At 48.7% G+C, this 22,054-nt stretch overlaps 8 protein-coding genes across 16 annotated transcripts; 2 read left to right on the plus strand and 6 right to left on the minus strand.

The window, feature by feature from the left end:
- Positions 1–2,494: 2,494 nt before the first annotated feature.
- On the minus strand, positions 2,495–3,660 carry LOC112347645. 2 transcript variants are annotated; one of them, XR_002992834.1, is made up of 7 exons: positions 3,529–3,660; positions 3,414–3,475; positions 3,308–3,351; positions 3,134–3,201; positions 3,029–3,086; positions 2,795–2,836; positions 2,495–2,734 (listed from the first exon to the last, which is right to left on the minus strand). XR_002992834.1 is itself a non-coding variant. In XM_024678861.1 (7 exons), exons 1-5 carry the CDS (start codon positions 3,639–3,641, stop codon positions 3,030–3,032), a joined length of 375 nt encoding a protein of 124 aa, XP_024534629.1. In that variant the 5' UTR covers positions 3,642–3,660; the 3' UTR covers positions 2,495–2,734; positions 2,795–2,836; position 3,029. The 2 variants fall into 2 exon arrangements, 1 of the variants encoding a protein (XP_024534629.1); XM_024678861.1 differs by having other exon boundaries at positions 3,134–3,232.
- A 23-nt stretch (positions 3,661–3,683) lies between these two features.
- Positions 3,684–6,731, minus strand: LOC9656384 (phosphoglucomutase). 2 transcript variants are annotated; one of them, XM_024678857.1, is made up of 18 exons: positions 6,627–6,731; positions 6,341–6,502; positions 6,166–6,226; positions 5,914–6,094; positions 5,785–5,837; positions 5,643–5,731; positions 5,366–5,584; positions 5,218–5,282; positions 5,102–5,162; positions 4,934–5,051; positions 4,797–4,878; positions 4,665–4,737; positions 4,546–4,607; positions 4,392–4,487; positions 4,182–4,336; positions 4,031–4,127; positions 3,890–3,967; positions 3,684–3,839 (listed from the first exon to the last, which is right to left on the minus strand). In XM_024678857.1, the coding sequence occupies exons 1-18, from the start codon at positions 6,631–6,633 to the stop codon at positions 3,735–3,737; spliced, it is 1,764 nt and encodes a 587-aa protein (XP_024534625.1). In that variant the 5' UTR covers positions 6,634–6,731; the 3' UTR covers positions 3,684–3,734. The 2 variants fall into 2 exon arrangements, with proteins under 2 accessions (XP_024534625.1, XP_002974017.2); XM_002973971.2 differs by lacking the exon at positions 6,341–6,502 and having other exon boundaries at positions 6,627–6,724.
- A 70-nt stretch (positions 6,732–6,801) lies between these two features.
- On the minus strand, positions 6,802–8,587 carry LOC9656385 (nuclear transcription factor Y subunit B-1). Of its 4 annotated transcripts, XM_024678860.1 has the most exons (7): positions 8,137–8,434; positions 7,508–7,750; positions 7,316–7,445; positions 7,229–7,234; positions 7,091–7,162; positions 6,987–7,025; positions 6,804–6,913 (listed from the first exon to the last, which is right to left on the minus strand). In XM_024678860.1, the coding sequence occupies exons 2-7, from the start codon at positions 7,738–7,740 to the stop codon at positions 6,905–6,907; spliced, it is 489 nt and encodes a 162-aa protein (XP_024534628.1). In that variant the 5' UTR covers positions 7,741–7,750; positions 8,137–8,434; the 3' UTR covers positions 6,804–6,904. The 4 variants fall into 4 exon arrangements, with proteins under 4 accessions (XP_002974020.1, XP_002974019.1, XP_024534627.1 ...); XM_002973974.2 differs by lacking the exon at positions 8,137–8,434 and adding an exon at positions 8,460–8,587 and having other exon boundaries at positions 6,802–7,025; XM_002973973.2 differs by having other exon boundaries at positions 6,802–6,913; positions 7,508–8,444.
- Positions 8,588–8,754: 167 nt separating this feature from the next.
- Positions 8,755–11,316, minus strand: LOC9656386 (protein disulfide isomerase-like 1-4). The gene is made up of 13 exons (XM_002973975.2): positions 11,245–11,316; positions 10,622–11,157; positions 10,438–10,567; positions 10,229–10,391; positions 10,057–10,175; positions 9,927–10,007; positions 9,790–9,873; positions 9,670–9,741; positions 9,543–9,611; positions 9,413–9,493; positions 9,213–9,347; positions 9,074–9,130; positions 8,755–9,010 (listed from the first exon to the last, which is right to left on the minus strand). The coding sequence occupies exons 2-13, from the start codon at positions 11,119–11,121 to the stop codon at positions 8,849–8,851; spliced, it is 1,653 nt and encodes a 550-aa protein (XP_002974021.2). The 5' UTR covers positions 11,122–11,157; positions 11,245–11,316; the 3' UTR covers positions 8,755–8,848.
- LOC9656387 lies at positions 11,317–13,188 on the minus strand. Its single transcript, XM_002973976.2, has 3 exons — positions 12,946–13,188; positions 12,613–12,884; positions 11,317–12,550 (listed from the first exon to the last, which is right to left on the minus strand). Exons 1-3 carry the CDS (start codon positions 13,183–13,185, stop codon positions 11,452–11,454), a joined length of 1,611 nt encoding a protein of 536 aa, XP_002974022.2. The 5' UTR covers positions 13,186–13,188; the 3' UTR covers positions 11,317–11,451.
- A 121-nt stretch (positions 13,189–13,309) lies between these two features.
- Positions 13,310–14,206, plus strand: LOC9656388 (universal stress protein A-like protein). The gene is made up of 4 exons (XM_002973782.2): positions 13,310–13,592; positions 13,651–13,775; positions 13,833–13,951; positions 14,017–14,206. Exons 1-4 carry the CDS (start codon positions 13,361–13,363, stop codon positions 14,123–14,125), a joined length of 585 nt encoding a protein of 194 aa, XP_002973828.1. The 5' UTR covers positions 13,310–13,360; the 3' UTR covers positions 14,126–14,206.
- Positions 14,207–14,637: 431 nt separating this feature from the next.
- LOC9643024 (protein HUA2-LIKE 2) lies at positions 14,638–17,743 on the minus strand. 2 transcript variants are annotated; one of them, XM_024678856.1, is made up of 9 exons: positions 17,557–17,743; positions 17,394–17,470; positions 16,550–17,255; positions 15,677–16,497; positions 15,399–15,615; positions 15,214–15,340; positions 15,045–15,153; positions 14,870–14,960; positions 14,638–14,819 (listed from the first exon to the last, which is right to left on the minus strand). In XM_024678856.1, exons 1-6 carry the CDS (start codon positions 17,665–17,667, stop codon positions 15,308–15,310), a joined length of 1,965 nt encoding a protein of 654 aa, XP_024534624.1. In that variant the 5' UTR covers positions 17,668–17,743; the 3' UTR covers positions 14,638–14,819; positions 14,870–14,960; positions 15,045–15,153; positions 15,214–15,307. The 2 variants fall into 2 exon arrangements, with proteins under 2 accessions (XP_024534624.1, XP_024534623.1); XM_024678855.1 differs by having other exon boundaries at positions 14,870–14,982.
- LOC9656389 (RNA-binding protein Y14) lies at positions 17,729–18,786 on the plus strand. 3 transcript variants are annotated; one of them, XR_002992833.1, is made up of 5 exons: positions 17,729–18,008; positions 18,082–18,218; positions 18,268–18,428; positions 18,481–18,625; positions 18,712–18,786. XR_002992833.1 is itself a non-coding variant. In XM_024678858.1 (4 exons), the coding sequence occupies exons 1-4, from the start codon at positions 17,762–17,764 to the stop codon at positions 18,530–18,532; spliced, it is 597 nt and encodes a 198-aa protein (XP_024534626.1). In that variant the 5' UTR covers positions 17,729–17,761; the 3' UTR covers positions 18,533–18,759. The 3 variants fall into 3 exon arrangements, 1 of the variants encoding a protein (XP_024534626.1); XR_002992832.1 differs by having other exon boundaries at positions 18,681–18,776; XM_024678858.1 differs by having other exon boundaries at positions 18,481–18,759.
- The last annotated feature ends 3,268 nt before the right edge of the window (positions 18,787–22,054 follow it).

The raw sequence follows: 22,054 nt of genomic DNA on the forward strand, positions 1-22,054 counted from the left end.
CTACTTCAACCACAACTCAAGTTGTGGTAAACAACTTGCATTTGTATAACCATTTTTATACCATTACATTTCGATCTCGTTTGTTTTTGCCTTGTGCTCTTTTTAAAAAATTGCAACTTACCATTATTTGCATAAGTTCTTAAATGTTAGTTGGAAATCTAGCTTGATAAAGTGGCAATGTTGGTCTAGGCTCTAAGCTTAGTAGAACTCACAAATCTTTTCACAACCTTCTAAAGGCTGACCATTCCTAAAAAAATGCCTAAACGTTATTCTAATTAACTCTAACCCCATCTGCATATGAAAGTTGGCAGGTTTATCAATTTGCTTTAGCACAATATTAGAGAGGGACTTCCAAAATATTTCATACGCCATTTAATTGTACTTTATACTCTATTGTCACAATTGTTAAATTGGAACATAACTTATGAAAAGGGCAATACTTAAAACCATTATAAAATAGTGAGAAAAATAATTACCCAATGCCTGCTCTATATAATTAAAATATACCCATGTATTAGCAAGGTCATTTGACCTAGACAATATTTACACTAAAAGCAAGGTTTATAATAGACATTTTGAAAATGAAAAGACACTTTTACTCACTACTGATTTGATTTGAAAATAAACTTCCATAAATAAACTTGTAAAACAAATCTATTTTATACATTTCAAGGAAGTAAGAAACAATCAAGGTCTATTTCAAAGGAGTGCAAATTGTAAAACGAATTTGGTATGAGAGGAGCCACTTGTTACTTCAATCTCAAAAGCAGCAGTGGCTATGCATCTGCTTCCAGCAGAATGCTGGAGAAAGTGTGGCGATCAAAGATCACTGGGCACCCCTCAAAGCTTGCTTGATCTGCCTCTGCTGCCCGTAAGCTTGTGACAAAACATTCCAGGAGACCGCATTCCGCCGCAGCATCCCCTCAAACATCTCCTTAGCTCGCTGCAGATTACCATTCTGGTACATTGCCATGTGTTTCCAAGCCACGCTTCGATGCTGCCCACAGGCATAAGCGACCCCCTAATCCTTTAGCCTGGTCTACAAGCCCGTTGCTGAATGCATCTTGTTCTGCTGCATCTGAACCTCCCCGGCTCATTAACAGCGATTCCTACAACCATTATGCGGCGGTAAGATTCGACCACGGTGGTCCAAGGTCATGCTAAATCTCATCGCAGCAAGCATCGATTTCCCGCGCATCTCGATCGCTGCCTTGCAAACATATGGGCCTCAAGGACGCACTTTTCGGCTAGATCTAGATCGAAATAGTACAGCCGAAGAGCCGCCTTTTCCACAACCTTCTGGATTGGCATCCCAATTGGGGACGAATGCGCAAGTTGCATCCCAATGAAGCTCATCAAGAAGCTGTTTGGCATTCGACTTAGGGATGTGCCATTTCCAAGTCAAGGCCTCGATATCCAAAAGAGCAGGTGGTATCACGTGGTTAATATTACATATCACCAGTTTATTTCCGTGCAGCCAAAACTTGAATTCTGGTTCCTCTTGACGTCGAACAAATTTCATCCACTCTTCACCATACAAGCTCATGAAAGTAATCACGCTTAACCGCCTCCAATAAAGCTTGTTCCTTCTAGATTTTTGTTGGAGCTTGAAGATCACATATGCATAATTATTAAGATATGCAGCTAGAAACCAGCATCCTTTGTAGTAGAAAACTGCACGACTACTATACTTGCTAACATACATTGGGAGCTTTACATCCACTATAAAGCTCCACCACCTGGCATCGTTACCAATCTTGCTCAAGTTGTAGAATTGAACTCCACCTGAATGGTGAATATCTGCAAATACTTGTTCTTTATCCTTGAATTCAACTTGATGCAGCTTAACATGCCACTCATTGTCATTTTCCCATATCTGCCATCTCCATGTTTTAGAATCGAACACTGCGACATGCTTTGGACTCTTTTCCAGATCATATTTGCGCCTATTGAAGTCTTTCACCATTAGGATGCAAATCTTGTAACTCCAGCAATTTGGATCTACAAACAATGTCGTGCAAATCCAAGTATTACAATTTTCTAGTCTTTTTTGCAGAGGCAGCTGTTTCCACACTCTTGTCATCGGATTTCCAAACCACAAGCTGTTATCGTTGTCAGAACTGCAAAATACCAGACCTTGATGGGAAGCATGACAGTTGAATCGAAAGTACGGGAAAGGAACAAACTGCAACCTGATTCGAGCGTCTGGCGACCATAACTCATATTCATCATCAAACTTTTCGACAAAGTCCAAAGGCAGAGGTATAGGTGGACGCTCCTTATTCTGAAGTACCGATATACTGGACAAGACCCAAACTTCTTCACCTTCTGTTTGCAGCTTCTGCTTCAATTGCGCTAGGGCGCAGCTGCCCACTTCTCGAATAACCATATCCCATGATTTACAAACTGCTCTACATCTAGCAAGATCAGCTACTGCTGGAAGGTAGCGTGGCGACAACACCAATGTCTCCATCCTGTTCGCCCTACCCTTTTCTCCGACTTGAGTATATTTATTGTAAGGGTGATTTGAAATTAAATGTTCCACGTTCCACATAGTCTCTTTCCTACAAAATTTATCGGCAACTTCTTATTACACTGCACAGATTTCCCGATCAGACAGCTCCTGTGGAGAAGAGCAGATTGGTAACAACACGTTGATTTACACATGTCCCACCTTGAAGAACGCAAGCGGAGCTTCTTCTGAGAATCTCTTCAAGAAGTCCACCAGATTGACCTGCAATGTCGGCGTCGCCAGAAACACGCTTGCATATCACGTAATTATCGTAACGCTTACCTAATTGATTGGATCGACTTCAGCGCTTGGTTCGTCACCACCCTGGAAAACGAAACAAATATCAATGCCACAGCTTTTTCTCCAGGGATTAGCTCTAACCACGTCGCCATTCAAAACGTCTACGAAACGAATCAGCAGGCTCGAAAACAGACCGCAGCGATTGGCTAGCACTACATCTTAACACATCATCCTGAGAGAAGCTGAATACTTTGGAATTCGAACATTTAGATTTACCTCATCCACTGGCTGCCTCTTGTCCTTCGACTAGACCACGAGCCAGGAGGGAGAAAATCTGAAGGAAGGTTTGTCAGCGTTAAAGCCATTCATAATCGATCAAACCTTTTGAAGTGCGGAAACTCTCGTAAACTGGTCTGGTTGCAATTTGGATTTCGACCTTGTCTTGTAGCCTGTAGACACAATAATAGAAAAAACAGAATCCTAGGAAAAACACGAAAAACACGAGCTTTGTTGCGGTTTTTGCGGTTTTTTGTGAAGAATGGTAATAGACCTTACCTTGTCTTGAGGAAAGACGGTGAAGTAATGCTTCTTCACGTTAGGTGAAATCCGTTAAAGGAAGCGCTGCAAGGAAAAGAGAAGAAACTAAACGTTCCAAGGATATCTGACGCACTCCCAGCGAGAAATCGTTGTTCAGTGTGATTCTGGCGAGAGCAATGCCATATCCTGCCAGGAGAATCCAAATTTACTCCAATGACCATGCGAGAGGGGAGAAAAACCTGTCTTTCTTGATGCCTCCGTAAGAGCGCCTCGCTCCCAGATTGGGATCCAGCATCGCATTCAAGCAGCTGACTAGCCAGCGATCATTCGCCGCTACCATTTCGCTCCGCATTCACATTCCCCGACGAGAGAACGATTCTATAACGCAAAACCCTTTGCAAAACCCCTAGCAAATGCTAGTTCGTTTGGTGCTTATACATCTCTTCTATGTAAGAAATTTTTGCAAGCTTGACACGTCCAATGCCTTGAATCCAGAGACCACTTCCATGACAAACGATCCCAGCTTTTGCGCAGCGTCTTTCGTGGGAGCCTGGATTCATCCAAACTTTCAGTGCCTGTTTTAAAATTTCTTTCACTCACCTCGATGTTCAGTGGCAGCACAGGGTCGTGCAAAGACAGCCTCAGTAAAAACCATCCTCCATGTCCCGAAACTCTCACCTGGATCATCCAGCAGTGAATGAGATTTGGAAGAGAAACAGAACGAGGAAGAGAAACACTCACCCCTTCGTAGTTCTTTGGGGCCTTGGTGAGATTACTATCGGAAGACAATGACTCCTCCAGGCGACGCAGAACTTCCTCTCCATACTCTCGAAATGTTCTGCACATAAAGAGAGAGGAACAATCACAAAAAAGTGGAAATCAAAAGACTCACTTGGAGCCAACGTCTTGATGGCTCTCGTTGATTTTTAGCCGGAACTCCGTTGCAAATCCTGCCTCCTCAAGACTTTCGATCAGTCTCGTCAGCACTTCACTGCCCTCGCCCTCCCCTGCTGCTTTTCCAGCGGCAAGCTTGATAAGAAGCTTTACCTGGTACATGAAAAGAAATCATACAATGCTTCTCCAAGAGAGAATACAAATTTACCATCAAATAAGCACCATCATCCAGCCAGCGATTTTCTTTCAATGCTCCGTGCCCGCTCGTCTCAATGGCTAGATGGGACTCCTCACCCACCGAGTTCTACAACCATTTTGCGTTAGTTGAGCTGAAAGTTTGTGTGACATGACTTTGTCATTACCAAGCGTATGCCTTCATCAATCACATTTTTGTATCCTCTCTTGAACCGGTGATGCTTTCCCCCTGTAAAAGGAACAGGACAGATTCAATCACACCGTTGCATATTTGATCAATACATACCCAGTTTCTTCTCGATGAATTCTGTGAGGCCATCTGAAGTGATGCTGTCGGTCACAATTGTTGTCCCGGGATGCTGTCGTTTGAAAACTTTCAAGCTGTTACCAAAACTGTGAGAAGGCAATTTGCACACACCTCGGCCAAAACAATGGCAGAAATAAGTGCAATTAAGCGATTACGATTAAGTTCTCTGCCGCTGGAGTCCACTGCAGCAGATCTATACGCAAAAGTTACTTCCAAAAGAACAAGGATGGAAACGAAAATAAAGAAACCTGTCAACATCCGTGTCAAATATGATCCCCAAGTCCGCCTTGTGCTTGAGAACAGCACTTGTCACGGCTTCCATTGCTTTCTTGTCCTCAGGATTGGGAATATGATTCGGAAACATGCCTGCCAAAGTCCAGATGTACAAACTTCATTTCTCAAACAGAGTTTCGTACCATCCGGCTCCAAAAACTGACTTCCGGTCGTATCTGCTCCAAGAGGCTTCAACACTTTCTCCTGGAAAAGTTTGAGTCAGGACACAAGAGCTGCATGGTGAAAAATATATCAGTACCGCAAAGAAACCACCAGCACCGTTTCCTGCATCTACAAGAATGTGAAATCCTTCGAGCGGACGTTCTGCATGCAAGGAAATATTTTTAAAAAAATTTAAGAAACACAGAAAAATAAGAAAATCACAACACCACAAATTGTAAGCCCACCTTTTCCACCGGCAGCTTGAACAATTTTCACAAGATCGCTCGCGTAGTGGTCCATGTAATTCACTCTCTTCATGTCCTTGGATGTCACGTTTCCTTGCGAGGAGCTTCCGCTGTGTATCTGAGCAGCACGGCTTAGGATGTCGCTTATATCAGCCTTCCCAAGACCACCGGTGTTGGTGAAAAACTTGAAACCATTCCTGTTGTAAGGAAGGTGGCTGGCTGCAATAGGAGAGAAACGTGAAATCGTATTCCACGTCTTGGAAATTCTCTTACTTACCTGTGATCATGATAGCACCATCAGCTGGGCATAAGAGATCCTCCCTTTCCGTCACTGTGCTATTAAACATTGCCGGGGTCGATGCCAGCCTACAAGAAACACGCCAGATTATCAACGAGTTTAAGAAATAAATCACACATACCCGTACAAAACAACGTCCAAGCCAGTATCACCGATGCCTTGAGCAATTGCTTGCTACGTATTTTGATAGAAAAAAAAAGCAAGAAGAAGAAGTCGTCAAAGGAAAGAATCACTAACATAGGCATCAGACCTCGAGGGAGCTCGCAGATATTCTTGAATCGTGGCCGATTGAGACGCGTAAAGCACTGGACGTGGATTCTTTTTTCTTATCAGCCAGCCATTGCGCAAATGCAGCACCAATCGCTTTGGCGACGTCCACTGTCAAATTAACAGCCTCTTCTCCACCAGCAACAGCGACTCCACGTATGTCACTGCGAAGAAATAGCAAGAAGAAAAGAAAAAAGTGGTGTTTGTGACGTGCCAGAACGAAGCAAGCGACTACCTTCCATTCTGAAGCTTCCTAAAGTCAATCTTCTCCACAACAGTGGATGCGTTGTATGTCCCTGCAAACATTCCAAAAAGATCTATCAGCTTCTTCCCCTCCTTCCAATCGAGAATCCAAGCAGCCAAAAAAAAAAAAGAAGAAAAGAGAAGAAGCATCAAAGCCAATTCGCTACCAGCACAACTTATGACCACTTGCGCGGAACGCTTGATCGGACGAGAACTCCGCCCCGTTACACTTATTCTCTCGAATTTGAGCTGCGCAAAGCGAGGGCACCGCAAATCATGCACGGCAGCATCACTCAGCTTGGTTCCTAGCAGCGAAGAAGAAGAAAGAGCTGCATTCAAAGAAAACACAAAATTCGACTGGATCAAAGGGCCCTGGACTCGCTAAAGAGAAATCCAAATCCATGCAAGCTCATCCCAGGAGAGCGCATTTGTGAATGGAGAACGCTCACTCACCAGCCATGGGCGATCCAATCTGGAGAGGCTTCGACGCCGGAGCTCCCAACGCGTTAAATATCCATTCCACCAAGTAGACAATACTAAAGAACCCTAGCTCTCTTTGATTCTAGACCTCTCAAAAGATTTCCAGCGAAACCATGTATGATATTAGAGTTCGTGCTTGGAACAATTAGAGATGGAATTAAAGGACGTTGTTTTGATTTGAGAAGCTAGCTATAGCTCACAAGGAGAGTATCACCATCATACAAATTTTACGATAGCTTTGTCCACTCACTCTAGAGTGCCTGCACTCACGACAAGAAGAGCAATGGAAGAACTTTAGTGCCGTGACAAATGCGATGGAAACTGTGTTGTTACCTGCTGTGGCAAGTAACTCATGCTGGTGTACATACTCGACTGGAAAAATCGAAACAACGCATCGTCAGTGACGATGAACAAGCTAAACTTACGCAAGAACACACCTGGACAGGAGATGGAACAGCCATGCTCTGGTCCTTCTTGCCTTCTCCCTTGACTCCCGATCCTTTGTCTCCCTGCGATTTTTTTAGAGGTTTTAGAACTCATCCTCGAAGATCCAAAACAAAACAAGTGATTCTCACCTCCGTCTGATTCCACAAGAGCCATTGGAGTGACAAACATGACACCCTGTTAGCCTCGAGAAGAAAGAAAAGCTAGAGCTCCGTTACCTCTCTGTACTTTTGCAAGTAGATCTTCAAAGGTTCCAAGTACTCCTCGAAGCCCAGCGTGCTCATTGCCCATAGCAAGTCATCGCCATTGATCGTCTTCCTCTTCTCTCTTTGGCACTTGTCACTGGCTCTGCAAAGTAGAAGAAGATAGTATCACCACAAAGGATCGAAAGAACTTCCAGCAATACTTACTCGCTAGTGATGAAGCTGATGAACTCTGAGACGCATTCTTGCACCGTCTCCTTGGCATCCTTGGCGATCTTTGCATTCGCCGGCAGCGCCTTCTTCATTATCCGGCTGATGTTGGCGATGGGAAGGAACCTGTCTTGCTCCCTTACGTTGGAGTTGTCGCGTTCGCCACCATGGCCACCAGCGTCGTCCGAGTGTGGGCTATCCTGGCTCCTGGGACTTCCCACGTCCGCCATCCTTTTTTTCCTGCAAAGCACAAGAGAGAGAGAAGGAAAAAAAAGGTTAGAAAAACGCGCGTGGCCAGTTTTTCCAAGCCGAGAGAAGTCAAATGCTGTGCCTGACGAAAAAAACAACAAAAAAGAAAGAACAAGAAAAACTCGGCCCTCTTCTCTCCCGAAAGAACAACAAAGCTTTCTCGCCCCTTCGCTGGCTGGGCTGCCGACGTAACAACGCCATAAGCAGCAGTGCCACAACAATCAAAAACAATGAGCGAGAGCGAAAAAAAAAACATCTTTGAGCGGCACTGCGACAAAAACCAAGAAAAAACCTTCCACTGGAAACGCACACACCCTCTACCTAGCGCGACCAAGAAACCATAACAAGGAAAAAAAAGAAAGCAATTTCCCACACACCGAGAGGAGAAGCTCAATCCGGCTCCACCGAGTAGCAGCCCCTGGAACACCAGCGCCTTCTCCTCCTCCCCCTCCTCCCTTCTATCCAGAAACGAGAATCACAAGAAGAAGAATCCCTTCCCGCATTGCCGAGGATCATCCTCAGCTAAAACCCAATCAATCAATCCGGGGGGAGACACAGAGACGCAGGCATCGGCAATCGCAGCGCCCGCCACAGGGAGCGCCGAGAGCTCGCTCGCTCGCCCGCGCCTCGGCGCTAGGGTAGAAATCACACAAGCACGCGGCACGCCACAAGCAAGAAAAACAAAGCCCCTTTCCCTTACGTGTGTGGTCTCTGATGGGCAGTGTGCGTCTTCTTCTTCGTTGCGATGCTGCCACTTGGTGAAATAGCGCCCCTCCTCCGCCTCCAAGATCGAGCGCGTTGGTTGCTCCCCTTACTTCCCCTTATCGCCGCCGTTCATCCACCGGCCTCCATATCCCCGCATGCCCATGCATGGCCCCCATGCCTGCCCGCCCTGCCTGCCCGGCCCCTGCCGCGCGCCACGTCATACGGGCAGCGGAGTAGTGCGGCATGGCCATGGGCCTGCCTGCCCGGATAGCGATGGGCGCCGGTACGAATCCTGGGAACAGCAGTCCAATATTTTTTTTCTTCTCTCCTCGTGTTTGCTTAAAAAACGTTCTCCAGTGAGATCTCTTCTCTTCTCTCATTTTTTTAGAGCTCGTCCTTGACCTCCTCCTTCTTGGGAGGGGCGGCTGCCTCCTCTGGAGCTTGAGACTTCGTCTTCTCGGATTTTGGTAGCGTGAATGGGATCGCGGCGTTCTTCTTCAAGAACTGGTAGAAGGCTTTGACGCTCCTGTCCGCGTCCACTGTGATCTGCGACGCAGCCAGAGTTTTTCTCAGAGAGAGATCTCATGACGAAAAGAATTGCGTGCTTACCGGGTCAAAGCTCTTCTTGTTAGCGGGAAAAAACAAGAGCGTGGGAAAACCATCCGACTGCACCAACACGACAACCGTGTACGTAAGGAAAAACAAAAAGAGATGAAGTGAAATGAACAGAGGACCACATCACACGAACCTTTGCCCTATGGTGTTCGTTTGCTGTTCCGTCCATCTTGGCAATCACCAGAGATTTGACTTCTCGGAGCCGAGCTGCGAGCTTGTTGTAGATGGGCTCCAGTGCTTGACAATGCCCGCACCACGGAGCATAAATCTGCGAGGGGGATTCGTGGCGAGAGGAAGAATGTAGAATATACAAGCTAAGATATAGCAGTGTACCTCCAGCAAGACATCCTTGGACTCGTCCAGAACAATCTCGTCGAAGTTGCTACCCACGACGATTTTTACATCTCCATCATTCTACAAGCACTGTCTGATGAGCCCACTGTCTGAAATCATATAGGATTACCTTCTCTGGTACTGGTTCAGATTTATAGAATTGCTGAAGCTTATCTGCCAGAAAGTCCTCACCAAAAGCCTGCCAGAAAAAAAGAAAGTTCAGTACACAGAAAGTGGACGTGGCAAAAGAAAACCACCTTGAGGTTATCTGTGCTGATATCCTTATCCAACATAAACTTTCGTTGCTCGTCCGGAGAAAATCCCATCACCTGAAAGATTATTTGGTAAAATCAAGATATTTCTAGTGTAGCTCCTACCTTCGGCTTCTCAGCGGTGATACCAAAATACTCAGTGATCTGTGCCGCATCCTCTCCCGCAGTGTCAACATGAACAAAAATAAGCTGTCCCACCAGATGCTTTATGAACGAGCAGAGACATAATGAAAAGCACTAACCTTTCCTTGTAATGCTTTTGCCGCAGATTGATACGAAGGATACAACGATTTGAAATCTTCGCCACCAGCAAAAAGGAGAAGCTGGAGTAAAAAAGTACCAAGTTTAAATATCCCACTTTGAACACCATACCTGTTTCTTTATCGGGTTGTCAAATATCAAACTAGAATTCTCCCCACTAAAAACAATAACCAAAGGCAATTTATTTGTTGAGACGAACTGTGAGATTGCATCTTTCTCGAACTTGCCATCTGTGATAATCAAGGTCAGAAGTTAGATCGCCTTGTACATAAAATACAAATACCAAAGTGAGAAGTTGTCTCGTGCTCCTTTTTCAGAAGAACCACCGCTGGCCTCTTCTTCGTTTTCAGTTCAAATCGTTCCGCAACTTCTGCCTTCGTAGTTTGATAGAACAACACATTATCGTCTTGACGTGCAGCAGCAGCGAACTCCTCGGCTTCAGCACCCTGGGAACTAAAACAGTGAGATACCATCAGATCAACTATAAACTACCTCCAAGCTGCTCAAGAAAGCGACAGCGATTGGGCTTCCAGCTGCCAGAATCGTCTCGGCATCAGAAACAGAATCCACATTTGTAACAGCAGGCCCGGTCCTCTTCTTTATCCACTTGATGATCTCATCCCTGAAGAAAAAGAATACGAGAATATAAAGGTTTTCACGCAGAGACCTCGCTTACCCAGTCCGGTGCCCGGAGTATGAGCGCTTCACACCATCCACGAAGAAGAAGATGGTTGGAAATCCTTGCACCTCATGCTCCTGGGACAAGTCGTGCTCCACGGTAGCGTCTACTTTGGCAAGAGCCACTTCACCTTTGAGCTTGGTGGCGGCGTCGGCGTACTCTGGAGCTAGCTGCTGGCAGTGGCCACACCACGGAGCATAAAACTCCACCATCACGAACTTGTTCTTCTTGATGAAATCGCTGAAGTTGCCGCTGCCGAGCACCACCACGTCCTTATCGTCCACGGCTGGATACTGCTCGTCCTCCCAGGATCCATAATCCTCCTCCTCGGGCCCCTCCTCGGCAAGATCGTGAGCAGCGGCCTTGTGCTGCGGCTCGTCCTCGGCGTCCAGATCTTCCAGATCGTCGGCATCCTCGGAATGTACCTGGATGAAGCTCGCGCATGCCAGCAGCGCCGCGAGGAGGAGCACCAAGAACAAATGCCGGTTTCTTGCCATGTCTAGCCGAGGATCGGTGACTCTTGCGCAGATTCCCTAGAATCCCGAGATCGCGAGCATAAGAGATCCAGATCCACAATGCGGCCACAAGAAATCGAAGATCGCGAGAAAGAGAGACCGTACCTTCACAGCAATCGCATCCCTGAGCTCCGAGAGGCCGGATAGGTCACAGTCTCTCCACTCTTACACATCCAATTCTCTTTGATTTGTTTAAACCAGATGAGAAAGTCAAGACCAAAAGTCGACACGTGGACGAACATGAGCCCTTCAAACAAGCGGCTGAGATACGGCTCACGTATCATATGGTTTTAATTTTGTCGCGAACGTTTATCACGTAGTACGATAGCAGTCCGTGAAGATCCACTTCATGGCTCCAGCAATGGTGAGAAGTTTCATGTAGTGCATTCCAGCGAATCTGGGCGGCATCTCCATCGGACTGATTAGAACTGGCGATTGAACGTCGGCAAATCCATCCTCGGCAGCGACCAAAGTTACGTCGCTCTTGATCCACTTGGGGGCCGAGTCCGAGATCACCAGATCGTCCACAAATCTCGGCTTCCTCCCACGGTCCAGGAACTTTGCCCGGGCTCTCTCCGGGACCAGCTTCAAGGCCTCTTGAAACGTTCTCTCGTTGAAACCGGCAGCGATCCTGGACGATGGCGGTGATGGAGCTTCATCGTCCTTTTGATCGTCAGCTGCTTTAAAAGCTGTGATGATCGCTTCCCTGCTCTTCATTTTGATCCACAAGCTCCGCACCACCTGAAAGTTGTCTTGGCTCTTCAAGTACGTGTTGACAAACACCTTGCGTGCTGGCTTGTGCTCGATCCACGGCTTGGAGTAGACAAAGTTGTCTTCGTAGTCGTGCTGGATCACAGAAACCTGGCCCTCGCTCAAAACTTGAGGCGATACCTTTGCGAGATCCAGCTGATAGTTCTTCACGCCGGATGATCCCTGCTCTTTTATCGCCTCCCAGTAACTCCTACACATCTCGTGTGTGTTCTTCACAGCTTTTTCCAGCTCAAGCAACGCACTCGCGCTCTCGGGAGCAGCATGTACCGTGACGAAGGCAGCGATCAATCTCCCAACATCAGCTCGAGCTTGCTCGATTGGTATCTCGGCGTCGAGGTCTCCTCTAGCTTTGTTTGGAACTCCGTGCGAGACCTGTGCATGGTTCATGCCGGGGATGGCCACCACGGGCTTCCTTCCATAAGTGTTGAAGCTTCCCATCTCTTCCTCGACGTCGAAGATCTCTCCTGCATGCTTGGCAATCGCTCCCAACGTGATCTGTCCATCCAGCTCCCCGCTCAAAGTGAGAACCGGCTTTGGATACTGGCTCAGATTATCTGGATTCGTGTGGAAGCAGCTTCCAATCTGGATGAATCCTTGAGCACGACCCACTGCTACTGCTCTTCCAGTCCAGGCTCCCCAGCTGAGGCACCATAGCTCGTTTAGATCATCACAAAGATAAGAAAAAAAAAGTGAATCGCGCACCTGTGGCCTGCGATGAAGATGTTATCCATTGCAAGCTGTCCTGGACGAAACCCACGGTCTTTCATCCTCTCGAGAATTCCATCCAGGCTTTGCTCGATGATCTCCTGGGAAATCACGTTATTTGGAGGATTGACAATCGCAATCCACATCCGGAGCTCGCAAGAGCGTTGGATCTCCTGGCAAAGCGGGATGTAATCGCTCGCGGGCGTCAATGCGCCAGAAGCGAACACGATAGCCACATCCTGACCTCCCTCCCGGACTGGCTCGAGGATCTAGAGGTAAGAAACGAGCACAAATTTCCATCCGGTAAGCCGAGACAGAAGATCCACTTACGATTGCATTCGCAGAGGAGTCGAAATCTTGCAGGGGCGACAATGCCGCCTGATGATCTGGGATCGCGCGAGCGCTTTGGGAGAGCGCGATCGCCGACGTCGTCGCCGCGGAATTGGCTGCCAATCCGGCACAGCTCCCAGACGCCATGGCCGATCGCCTGGAATGGGGCACGCGGGCGCAAAACCTAGAAACCTGGCAGCTGGAGAAAAGCAAAGGCTTGAGAACGAGAAGAGCTCTCATCCCTCCTTACGTGGCAGCATCTCATATTACACAAGAAAAAGTTACCTATATAGTAACTGACAGCATTTGCCCAAGCTCCATGAGCTCTTGGTGAGATTTCGCGTGGAAAACGATTTTACATTAGTAAGAACGTTTGTAAAGTAGACATGGACACCTAGACACATGTCTTTTGGTCATGGCGAGCGGTAACGAAGAGGAGAAGAAGGAGCAATCCACATCCAAGACAAGGATCTTAATCGCTGTGAGTCACTCATCGATCAAGGGCTATCCCCACGCATCGATCAGCAGCGACACAGCTTTCCACTGGGTGCTCGACAAGCTCGTCAAGCCCACCTCCTCCTCCATTGGCCATCGCCGCGAGGATTTCGAGCTTAGCATCCTCCACATCCAGGTCCCCGACGAAGATGGTCAGTGAGATCTCTCTCGCTCGATCGCTGTTTGATCTTTAGCGTTTCTTCTCTCCAGGGCCGGACGACGATCTCGACAGCGTGTATGAATCCGCCAGTGACTTCCACAGCATGAAGGAGCGGGAGCTCACGCGGGGGTTGCATTTGCTGGAGCATTTCGTTCGGATTTGCGACGATGCAAAGGTAGATCTCACAAAGAACCTTTGATGAACTCCAATTTTTTTTCTTCTTCTTGCAAAGATCCCCTGTAAAGCTTGGATCAAAGCAGGCGATCCCAAGGAGCTCATCTGCAAAGAGGCTGCCAAGCTCCAGCCGGACATGCTAGTGCTTGGCAGCAGAGGTCTCAAAACGATGCAAAGGTAGAGTCCTCTTCTCACTCAACTCCCAAGTTCTTCCGGGGATCACGCAAGCTTTTCTCGTGCAGGATGTTTGTTGGTACCGTGAGCCTCTATTGTACCACCCATGCAACGTGCCCCGTGCTAGTGATCAAGAGAAAGCCACAGGACACGCCAGATGATCCTATGGATGACTAGATGATCCAAACAAAGTGGACTATGATCGTTTGCTGTTATTCAACCAAAGCACAATAAAACAATGTGAAAAAACAAAAAGAAGAGATAGAACTTACCTCTCACGTAGTGTAGCCAAATCTATAGTAGCGTTGACCGAGTCTGTCCGGAGGAGGCAGCGGCGGAGGAGGAGGAGTGCACGGCGGCGGAGACGAAGGCAAAGGCGGAGCTTGGAGGTAGAACAAGTGCCCGTCGTAGTGCCTGGCCCAGTTTATCTCCACCACCGGCGAGACGTCTTCCATCTCGAGCTCGCCATCGACTTGCTCCAAGACGTGGGGGTACCTGGATTGTCCTGCCGGGTCGGGAGCTAGCTCCTCGTCCTGTCCTCCAATTTTTCCACCGTTATACTCGTCGTCTTCCGGGCCGCGCTGCATTGCCAGGCCCGGCAAAGGAAAGCTGGCGTTGCTGCAATTACAAGACAAGGACTGCGTGAGCGCGTTTTCTCAAAAATTCTCTTTCTCTATCACCTGCCATATTCGTCGACTTGCATGCCTTCCATCTCCCGGATTGGATCGTTGAGCGGGCGCTCGGTTCTACACGGACGCTGGCCGGCGTTCAAGTTGGCTGGCTTGTCGGCGTCGTGAAACTCGATCTCGCGCATGAAGTGCCGGACAACGGACTCTGGGAAGACGTTGCGTTCCAGCCACTGCTGGAGAACCTGGAAACGATTCGTGTCAGAACATCGGCATCCTGATAGAGATTCGTTACCTTTAAACACTGCCTTCGATTCTCTCTCGCAAAGTTGCCAGGAGGAGCTGCAGCACTTAACAGGCGGGGCAAGGTATTTTGTATCAAGGAACTGTACGCTCCAGCGGCCGTTCCTGAAATTGTTTACGGGTTTCAAAGAACACAAACAAGAAAAAAGCTTTTATCATTCTCACACCTTTCTGGTTATGTGACCATTGCGCTATAGAGTCGATTGCCAGGAACAAGTCAATGCGCCTGTGAAAGCTTTTTTCCGTTTCCAGCCTTCTGGCTATAATATCAATCGCCTACATGACAATGAGAGAGCTTCAGAGATCAATGATAGTAACGAAAAGAAAGAATAATACCTGTTCGCTGGTTCCAAGCCTTGCACAATCAACCGCTTGACGAGTAACACGGCCGATACTATCTTTGGCTCTTGAGAGATTGTCCAGCAAGCCTTCAAGTGCATCTTGTGCCGAATCTGCCTCCGCACTGCATGTTTATCACTTGACATTATGTCCGAGCGAAATAAAAGAGGACGATTATTTACCGTGAAGATTATAAGTGTTAGTGAATTCTCCAACGAAAACATGTTCAACCTCAGAGCAGCTTCCCGGTGCGGGTCAGACTTTCTGGAATACAGCATCGAGGGAACCGAAAAGTTCTGCTTGGAATGAGAAACGGCAAGATAGTATTTCATGGAGGTTGAAGGAGCGGAGGTATTCTTGGAAGCAAGCTTTTGCTTCTTCTCTTTGGCAGCTTCATATCTGCAAAAACCAGGAGATAGATTAGCAACACCGAGGAGTGTGCCTGATGCAAATGACTTACGCTTCTCTGACCCTGTTGACGTCTTCGCAATAAAACCGAGAAGCTGAGTGCGTTACGTTCAGGTAGTCCACGCTCAGCTCGTGATCTTCTACTGCGAGATTGTTCCGTACCAGCCTCCTCTTGAACAAAGTGCGCCTCGGCAAATGTTCCTCCCTTGATGTTTCACATCCGAGCTGAGCCTTTTGATTCTTCAGCTTTTTTAGCGTTGTATCAGGTCGCAAAGTCTTGGGACCCTGTAAACTTTTTACAGGCACGTCTGCTCTGCTACTTCCTTTTTCGTTTTTCAGGAGTCGACTGGATCTCGAAGTTGTTCCTGCTTTTGGCTTGGCAGCTTCTTCATCTTCGGAGCCTTCAGTACCACCTGTCATCGCTTCTAAGACTCGCTGGCGACGTTTACACGGAGGAAGAGGTGCCTCACTGTCTGTCAAACTGCTTCGTAGGCGATACTTTTCAGCTTTCAACGGAAATTGCCTCTTGTCGCCCATGTTTGACGTCTTCAAATCTTGCAAATCTTGCAAATCACTGCCTTCGAGACACTGCTTCTTTGGAAATCGTTTTTGTCTCGGTTCGTGCCAGGGTTTTCTGTCACAGCATCCTTCATGAATAATGCGAGCACTGGCCCTCTTTACCAAAGGAAGATGTTTGTCTGAGATCTCCTCCACCACCGGTTCGGGTCTTTTCCTTTGTTCAGACCAGCCTGTTCGTTGTTTCTTTACTGCTGCTGTTTTCAGCTCGCCTGGTTTTCTCTCCAGAGAGTCACCAAATCCCTCCGCATAATCAGGATCATCATCGTCTTCATCGCTATCACTGCTAGAGCTAACCTGGAAGAAAACAAACAGATCAAGACTCTTCAAGATACAATGCCACACTTACAACTTTTGCCTGTAATCTTTTTGTCGCAATCTGCCTCTTCCTCTTTTGACAGATTTTGATTGATGAGAAGTTCAGCGTTCTCCTCCGAAACTTGGTCGACGATCTAGAGCTGTGTCTCAGCCAGCTGAATTTAGGAGGATGTTGCTGCGGTTCCTGCAGATCGCTTTTCTCCTTCTCATCCTCCTCAAGAACACCATTGTTGAAGGAATCCAGCTCTTCGTGAAAAGCGAAGTTTGTAAGCACTTTGTCCACAAGCGGCACACCCTGGTTCTCCCCTTCGAGCATGCTGTTGCACGAGTTCGTACACGAAGACTCCCAGTCTCTCTGGTTCAGATGGCTGTCTCTTCCATCGGTTCGCTCTTCAATCTGGACTGTGCTCCTCTTTCTCTTCCCTCGTCCACTGTCAGGCCTAGAAAGATGGACGTTCGCTCCATTCCCTTTCCTGGATTCCAGTGACTGAGCCAAGGTACCAGCTGCCTGGATGGTGTCCACGTTACTGGAGCTCTGCACGTCATTGTCTTTGTCACTCCCGGGTTGATCGAGCTCCCTCGTCACTGTTAGCTCTCCACTTTCGTCAGCCACCTCGCATATCTCCTTCACTGCTCGTTTGAGATCCGAGGGGACGCATTTCGATAGCGTCCTGGCATGAAGCGCGGCTCTGGCCTCCACAGTAAAGGCTGAGATCTCCGAATGCTGGCAGAAGCGTCTGTAATGAAGAAACCGATGAGGAACGAAAGTTGGATCACTCGCAAGAGCTGGGAAAAAAAAGGAAAGAAAAAAGTTCTACAATCGTTACTCCTCTCACAAAAGAAAAGCATCACAAGAACATTGCATTGTCTCTTACATTTGCTTCGTTCCAAAGAAGACCACGAAAACCTTGGCGGGATTGCGCTGCCGCCCGAAATCCTCTGCCCTGCTGACCTGTGCGTCCATCAGTTCCTCACGAATCAAGGATTTTCACAGCGCGGTGGAGCAAGAGCAAATGCGGCACGGATTTTCGCTCGTACCTGAGCCGGCCACGCCGGGAATCCCTTCACTTTGGCAAGAACAAGGTCGCCGATCTTCCATTGCACAGCTGCGATGGCGGCCGAGGATCCCTTGGCCCGTTTCTTGGCCATCGCTCTCGTCCCAACTGTCCCCTTTCCCTAAACGAATATCCGGCTATAAGTTAGCAAGCAAATGTTAGGGTTTTGAGAGGGCAAAGAAGAGGTAATGGCGACGGCGGACATGGATGCTGTGGATTTCGAGCCGGAGGAGGACGATCTCCTCGACGAGGATGTGGCGATGGAAGACGTGGAGCCAGCGCCGCAGCCCAGGGTGAGATCTACGATTATTGGGGGCGCGCCCAAGCACACCAAGGGGCGGGGGTTTCGCGACGAAGGTAGCAGTGATCGCTCCAACAGGTTTGCCCGGGATTTCGATACCATTGTCTCGGACGACAAGGACGGCGCCCAGAAGTGTAAGCCCTAGCTCTCGCTTCATCTTTCTTTTTCATCCTTTCTTTCCCATCGTTTACTTGGATTGAAACGCAGCTATCGAGGGCTGGATCATTCTGGTGACTGGCGTCCACGAAGAAGCCCAGGAAGACGATGTGCACGAGATGTTCGCCGACGCTGGAGTGATCAAGAATCTCAACCTTAACTTGGATCGAAGGACTGGTTTTGTCAAGGTACGATTTTTTTCTTCCAGAGTTCCAGGTTCTGAGCTCCTTGTTCCAGGGCTATGCTCTCATCGAGTATGAGCACAAGGAAGAGGCCCAGGCAGCCATTAGCAACTTCAACGGAGCCGAGCTGCTGACACAAACCATTAGCGTCGACTGGGCTTTCAAATCCGGGCCTTCCTCGCATCAGTCCTCTCGAAGCAATCGCTCCAGGAAAAGGTACTCTTGGGCGTACAACTCCTCTTTTCTTCTTACTGAATTCTCGTCTCAGGTCTTCTCCTCGAAGCCACAGGTCCCGAAGTCCTGCAAGGCGAAGGTACTGAGCCATCGAGAGACGAGGAGAGAAAGAACCACAAGCATTGGGAGAGATCTTAGCGGTGTAGGCCATCAACGCCTACATCTTCTACATAGCCAATGTGAGCATTGCAAAAAGATTTCTTTTTTGACATCGTTCTAGTTTGTATTTTATAGACAGCCCTTTGATCCCTTTTCTTTCAAACAGTGTTGGATCTATTTACAATTTGGATCTTTGATCATTTCATTTACAAAATCAATCTACCCGCGCAAGTTTCTTACCCCCGCCAGGAATAGTGGATTCGATTTTCATATGGTTACTGTGTGCTAGAGACACGAACGGTCCAATTCAGTTGGAAAGCATGATCGCTCCATTAGAAACGGTTAATGCCCCCACTCCTTCTCATAATTAAGTATAGATTAATTTGGAGAAACTGCGTCCCGTGCGTGTCCTTTGTTTCCCGCCTTCTATCTCACAAAAGATTCCCAAAACCGATACCTTCCGATACCTTGTGCTGCTAGCCCACGTAGTAGAGATCCTTGAGCGCATTGAAGTTTATGATGAGGTACTTGGTGATCTCGTCCGCGTGCTTGGCGGTGTTAGGGCAAGAGCCACAGTGGTCCGGGTGGTAATGCGAGATTGCCCGCCTATACGCGCTCTTGAGCTCACCAACGTCGCGAATATCCCCGAGATTCGAGAGAGATTCCCCCCTCCTCCGGCTGGGCGGGTACCTGTCGTACAGGCAGCGCAGGAAGTCGAGAGGCGGGAGGCTGTTAAACAGGCGCTCCACATCCGACGGCCCTGATCGCGCCGCAAGATCCGACGGCTGGCGTCCACCGCCTCTGTTCTTGGGGGGCGAGCTCCGGAAGCTACTACACCCGCGTGGCGAATTCAAATTCCCACCAATCCTGCTCTGCGCCGACTGCGATCGCTCCTCGGAGTAGCTCTGATTCCTTCGCAGCTCCGCCGGATTGGGCCGGCTCGCGGCGGCGCCCTGGTGCCGGAATTCGCCGGTTTTGGGCGACGAGCTCGGTGAATTCCTCCGGAGCTCCTCGCAGGCATCGATTTGCTTGACGATCGAGGCGCGGAGGGCGGCGATCTCGGCGAGAAACGCCGCGGCGGAGGGATCCGTGTGTGCCTGCGCGATCGAGAGGTGGAAGAGGCAGTCGCGCAGCACCGGCACGCGGGCGAATCGCGCGTCGAGGGCCATGGCGTTCTTGAGGCCGTGCTGGGCGCAGGACTTGTGGACGATGGCGCTGGCCTGGAGCTTGACGTTGGTCGGGACCTTTTGCTGGAACACCGCGCAGAGCTCCGCGAGGAATCGCCCCTTGTATCGCCCGCCCATGGGCGAGCTCTCGCGGATATCATCCACTGTCCACGCCACATCCACCAGCGTCCAGTGGATCCCCTGGACCCATTCCTTGGGCTGGGCTGGAGGGCGGCTGAAATTCAAGGCCTCGAGGAAGTAGCTGACGCTGCTGAGAAGATCGAAGCACAGGGATTCCAAGAAAGCCTCTTGCTGCTGCTGCTGCCGGGGATTCTTCTCCTCCACCATCGCCAATCTGTGCTTGGATCGCGCCCAAAAGGCCTGCCCTAGGTTCTTGCAACACATCGCGCGATCGCTGTCGCTCGGGCTGAGAGAGAGGGCCTGGCAGTACAATTGGATGGCGTCCTGGAGCCTGGAGCTGCGAATCCCGGGCAGCGATGTCTGCGCCATCGCCTCGTGGTAGAGAGTGTTGCCGCGCTCGCGGAGGCATTTGCTGCGCGAGAAGCTCGACGCGAAATCGCCACCGCCGCCGCCGCCACCACCTGGATTTGTCGCTGCCGCTTTCAATCCACTGGCCATCGGAAAGAACAGAGAGGAAAAGAGAAAGAAACCCTGGCGGCGCCCTTGCCAATTCGCCGAGATCCTGGGCGAGAAAAGCCGAGGAACAAGAATCTAACCGCGGAAAGATAGCTGCGATCGACGATCCCGTGGAGAAAATGCCACAAACTTCTTGGCGCCGACCGAGAATCCAAAATCCAAAGCGAAAGATAGAATCTTCCTTGAGCGCAAGGGAAGAGACGCTACCTATCTAATAAAAGGATCCGATCGATCGATCGCTAGCTCCGCGCGTAGCAATCACCGACAGATGGCGCAATTGGTGCCCGCCAAGCTCGGGACGGAATGACATGATCCAAGCCAAGAAATTGGACTATAAAAAAAAATGTCACACAGACACACGCACACACAAGAGGGGAGAGGAAACACCAACGGGCTTTCCCCCCGAATTTCTAGTGACGTGGCGAGCATTCCGGCCCGGAATCGTGTCGGTGGCCAGCTCTAAGTTTCAAATCCCAATCGTCCGGCCCCGCGCGGCACACGTGGCCGCTCCGCGCGGTCCCCATTCCGGATGAACTTTGGCGGAGGCCCTAGCAACAGAGATCTCACCCGACACGTGGCGGGGTGTGAGTGGGGTCTCCTCCGCTGTGGAGGGGGGTGGTGTTTTAAGATCGCTTGGCGTTTTCCTGTATGGCCCAAACGGTCAAAATTTTGGTCACGGAACGTACGTGTGCGCCATAAACATGAAAGCGGTCCCAATTTGTGCCCTGATCTTTCCGTATGAACTTTTTCTCTTGCAATCCATATATATCTTGTTTTGTTTGCTTTGCGAATGGAATCGAAAAATCCGGAAGGTGTTGTCAACTTGTGATTGCCAGACAAGAGAGACGAGAAACTCTCCTCTTCTCTTCGATCAATCGCCCAAGTTCTAGGGGGCCAATCGCCAGCCCCACCCAAGAGTTTTCAATGCATACTTGCGTCACCTTTTCAAGGATTTGGATAGACTCGAAGGAAATTTACGTGTTGTGGAGGAGGTTGGGCAAACTCACACGACTGCCCAAATCGATTGAACATTGGCCAAGTGTTATCTATAACAATGGGGCCCTGATAATTCAATCCTTTTACTTTCCACGCTATGATTCACAAGAATACGTTACACACGTATCATAATCTAGTTCACCCCACTCTGAATTGTTGAATTCAGAAGGTTGTTCGAATTTATCTAAAACGTCACGCGCAAACAAAGCTGGGCCGGGCGGGCCGGACGAAAGAAAATTTTAGCATTCGTTTGTAGATCAATCATGTTCGCGAAAAACTGTGACTTGGGAGACATCCTTTCACTTATGAACCACCTGATATGATTCAAATTTTCAATGAATGAATGAAAATAATTATCAATGAGCTTTTAACTTTTTTTAAATATCTTGTCTTAAATATAATCATTTCGCAGAAGCACGAGAACCCAACGACGGCGTCCTTTTATATAATTCAATATTTTGAGTAAACTTGCATACAAGTTTTCAATTCTTACAAGTTTTCATAATTATTTGGTTAAGAAATGAGTAACAGGGTTAACCAAATCATAACAAAGAACAAACAGCATCGTTGCTGTCGTTCTCCAGCAAGCTCAAGGTAGCCCAGCGCCCTCAGCATGCACACTGCAAGCACTGAGCAAGCTGATCAACGCCACGGCATATGGCGTGCTCGTCACCAGCTCCTGCGCTCAAT

The sequence above is a fragment of the Selaginella moellendorffii genome, unplaced genomic scaffold (genome assembly GCF_000143415.4).
Source record: "Selaginella moellendorffii unplaced genomic scaffold, v1.0 SELMOscaffold_23, whole genome shotgun sequence".
Classification (NCBI taxonomy): domain Eukaryota; kingdom Viridiplantae; phylum Streptophyta; class Lycopodiopsida; order Selaginellales; family Selaginellaceae; genus Selaginella; species Selaginella moellendorffii.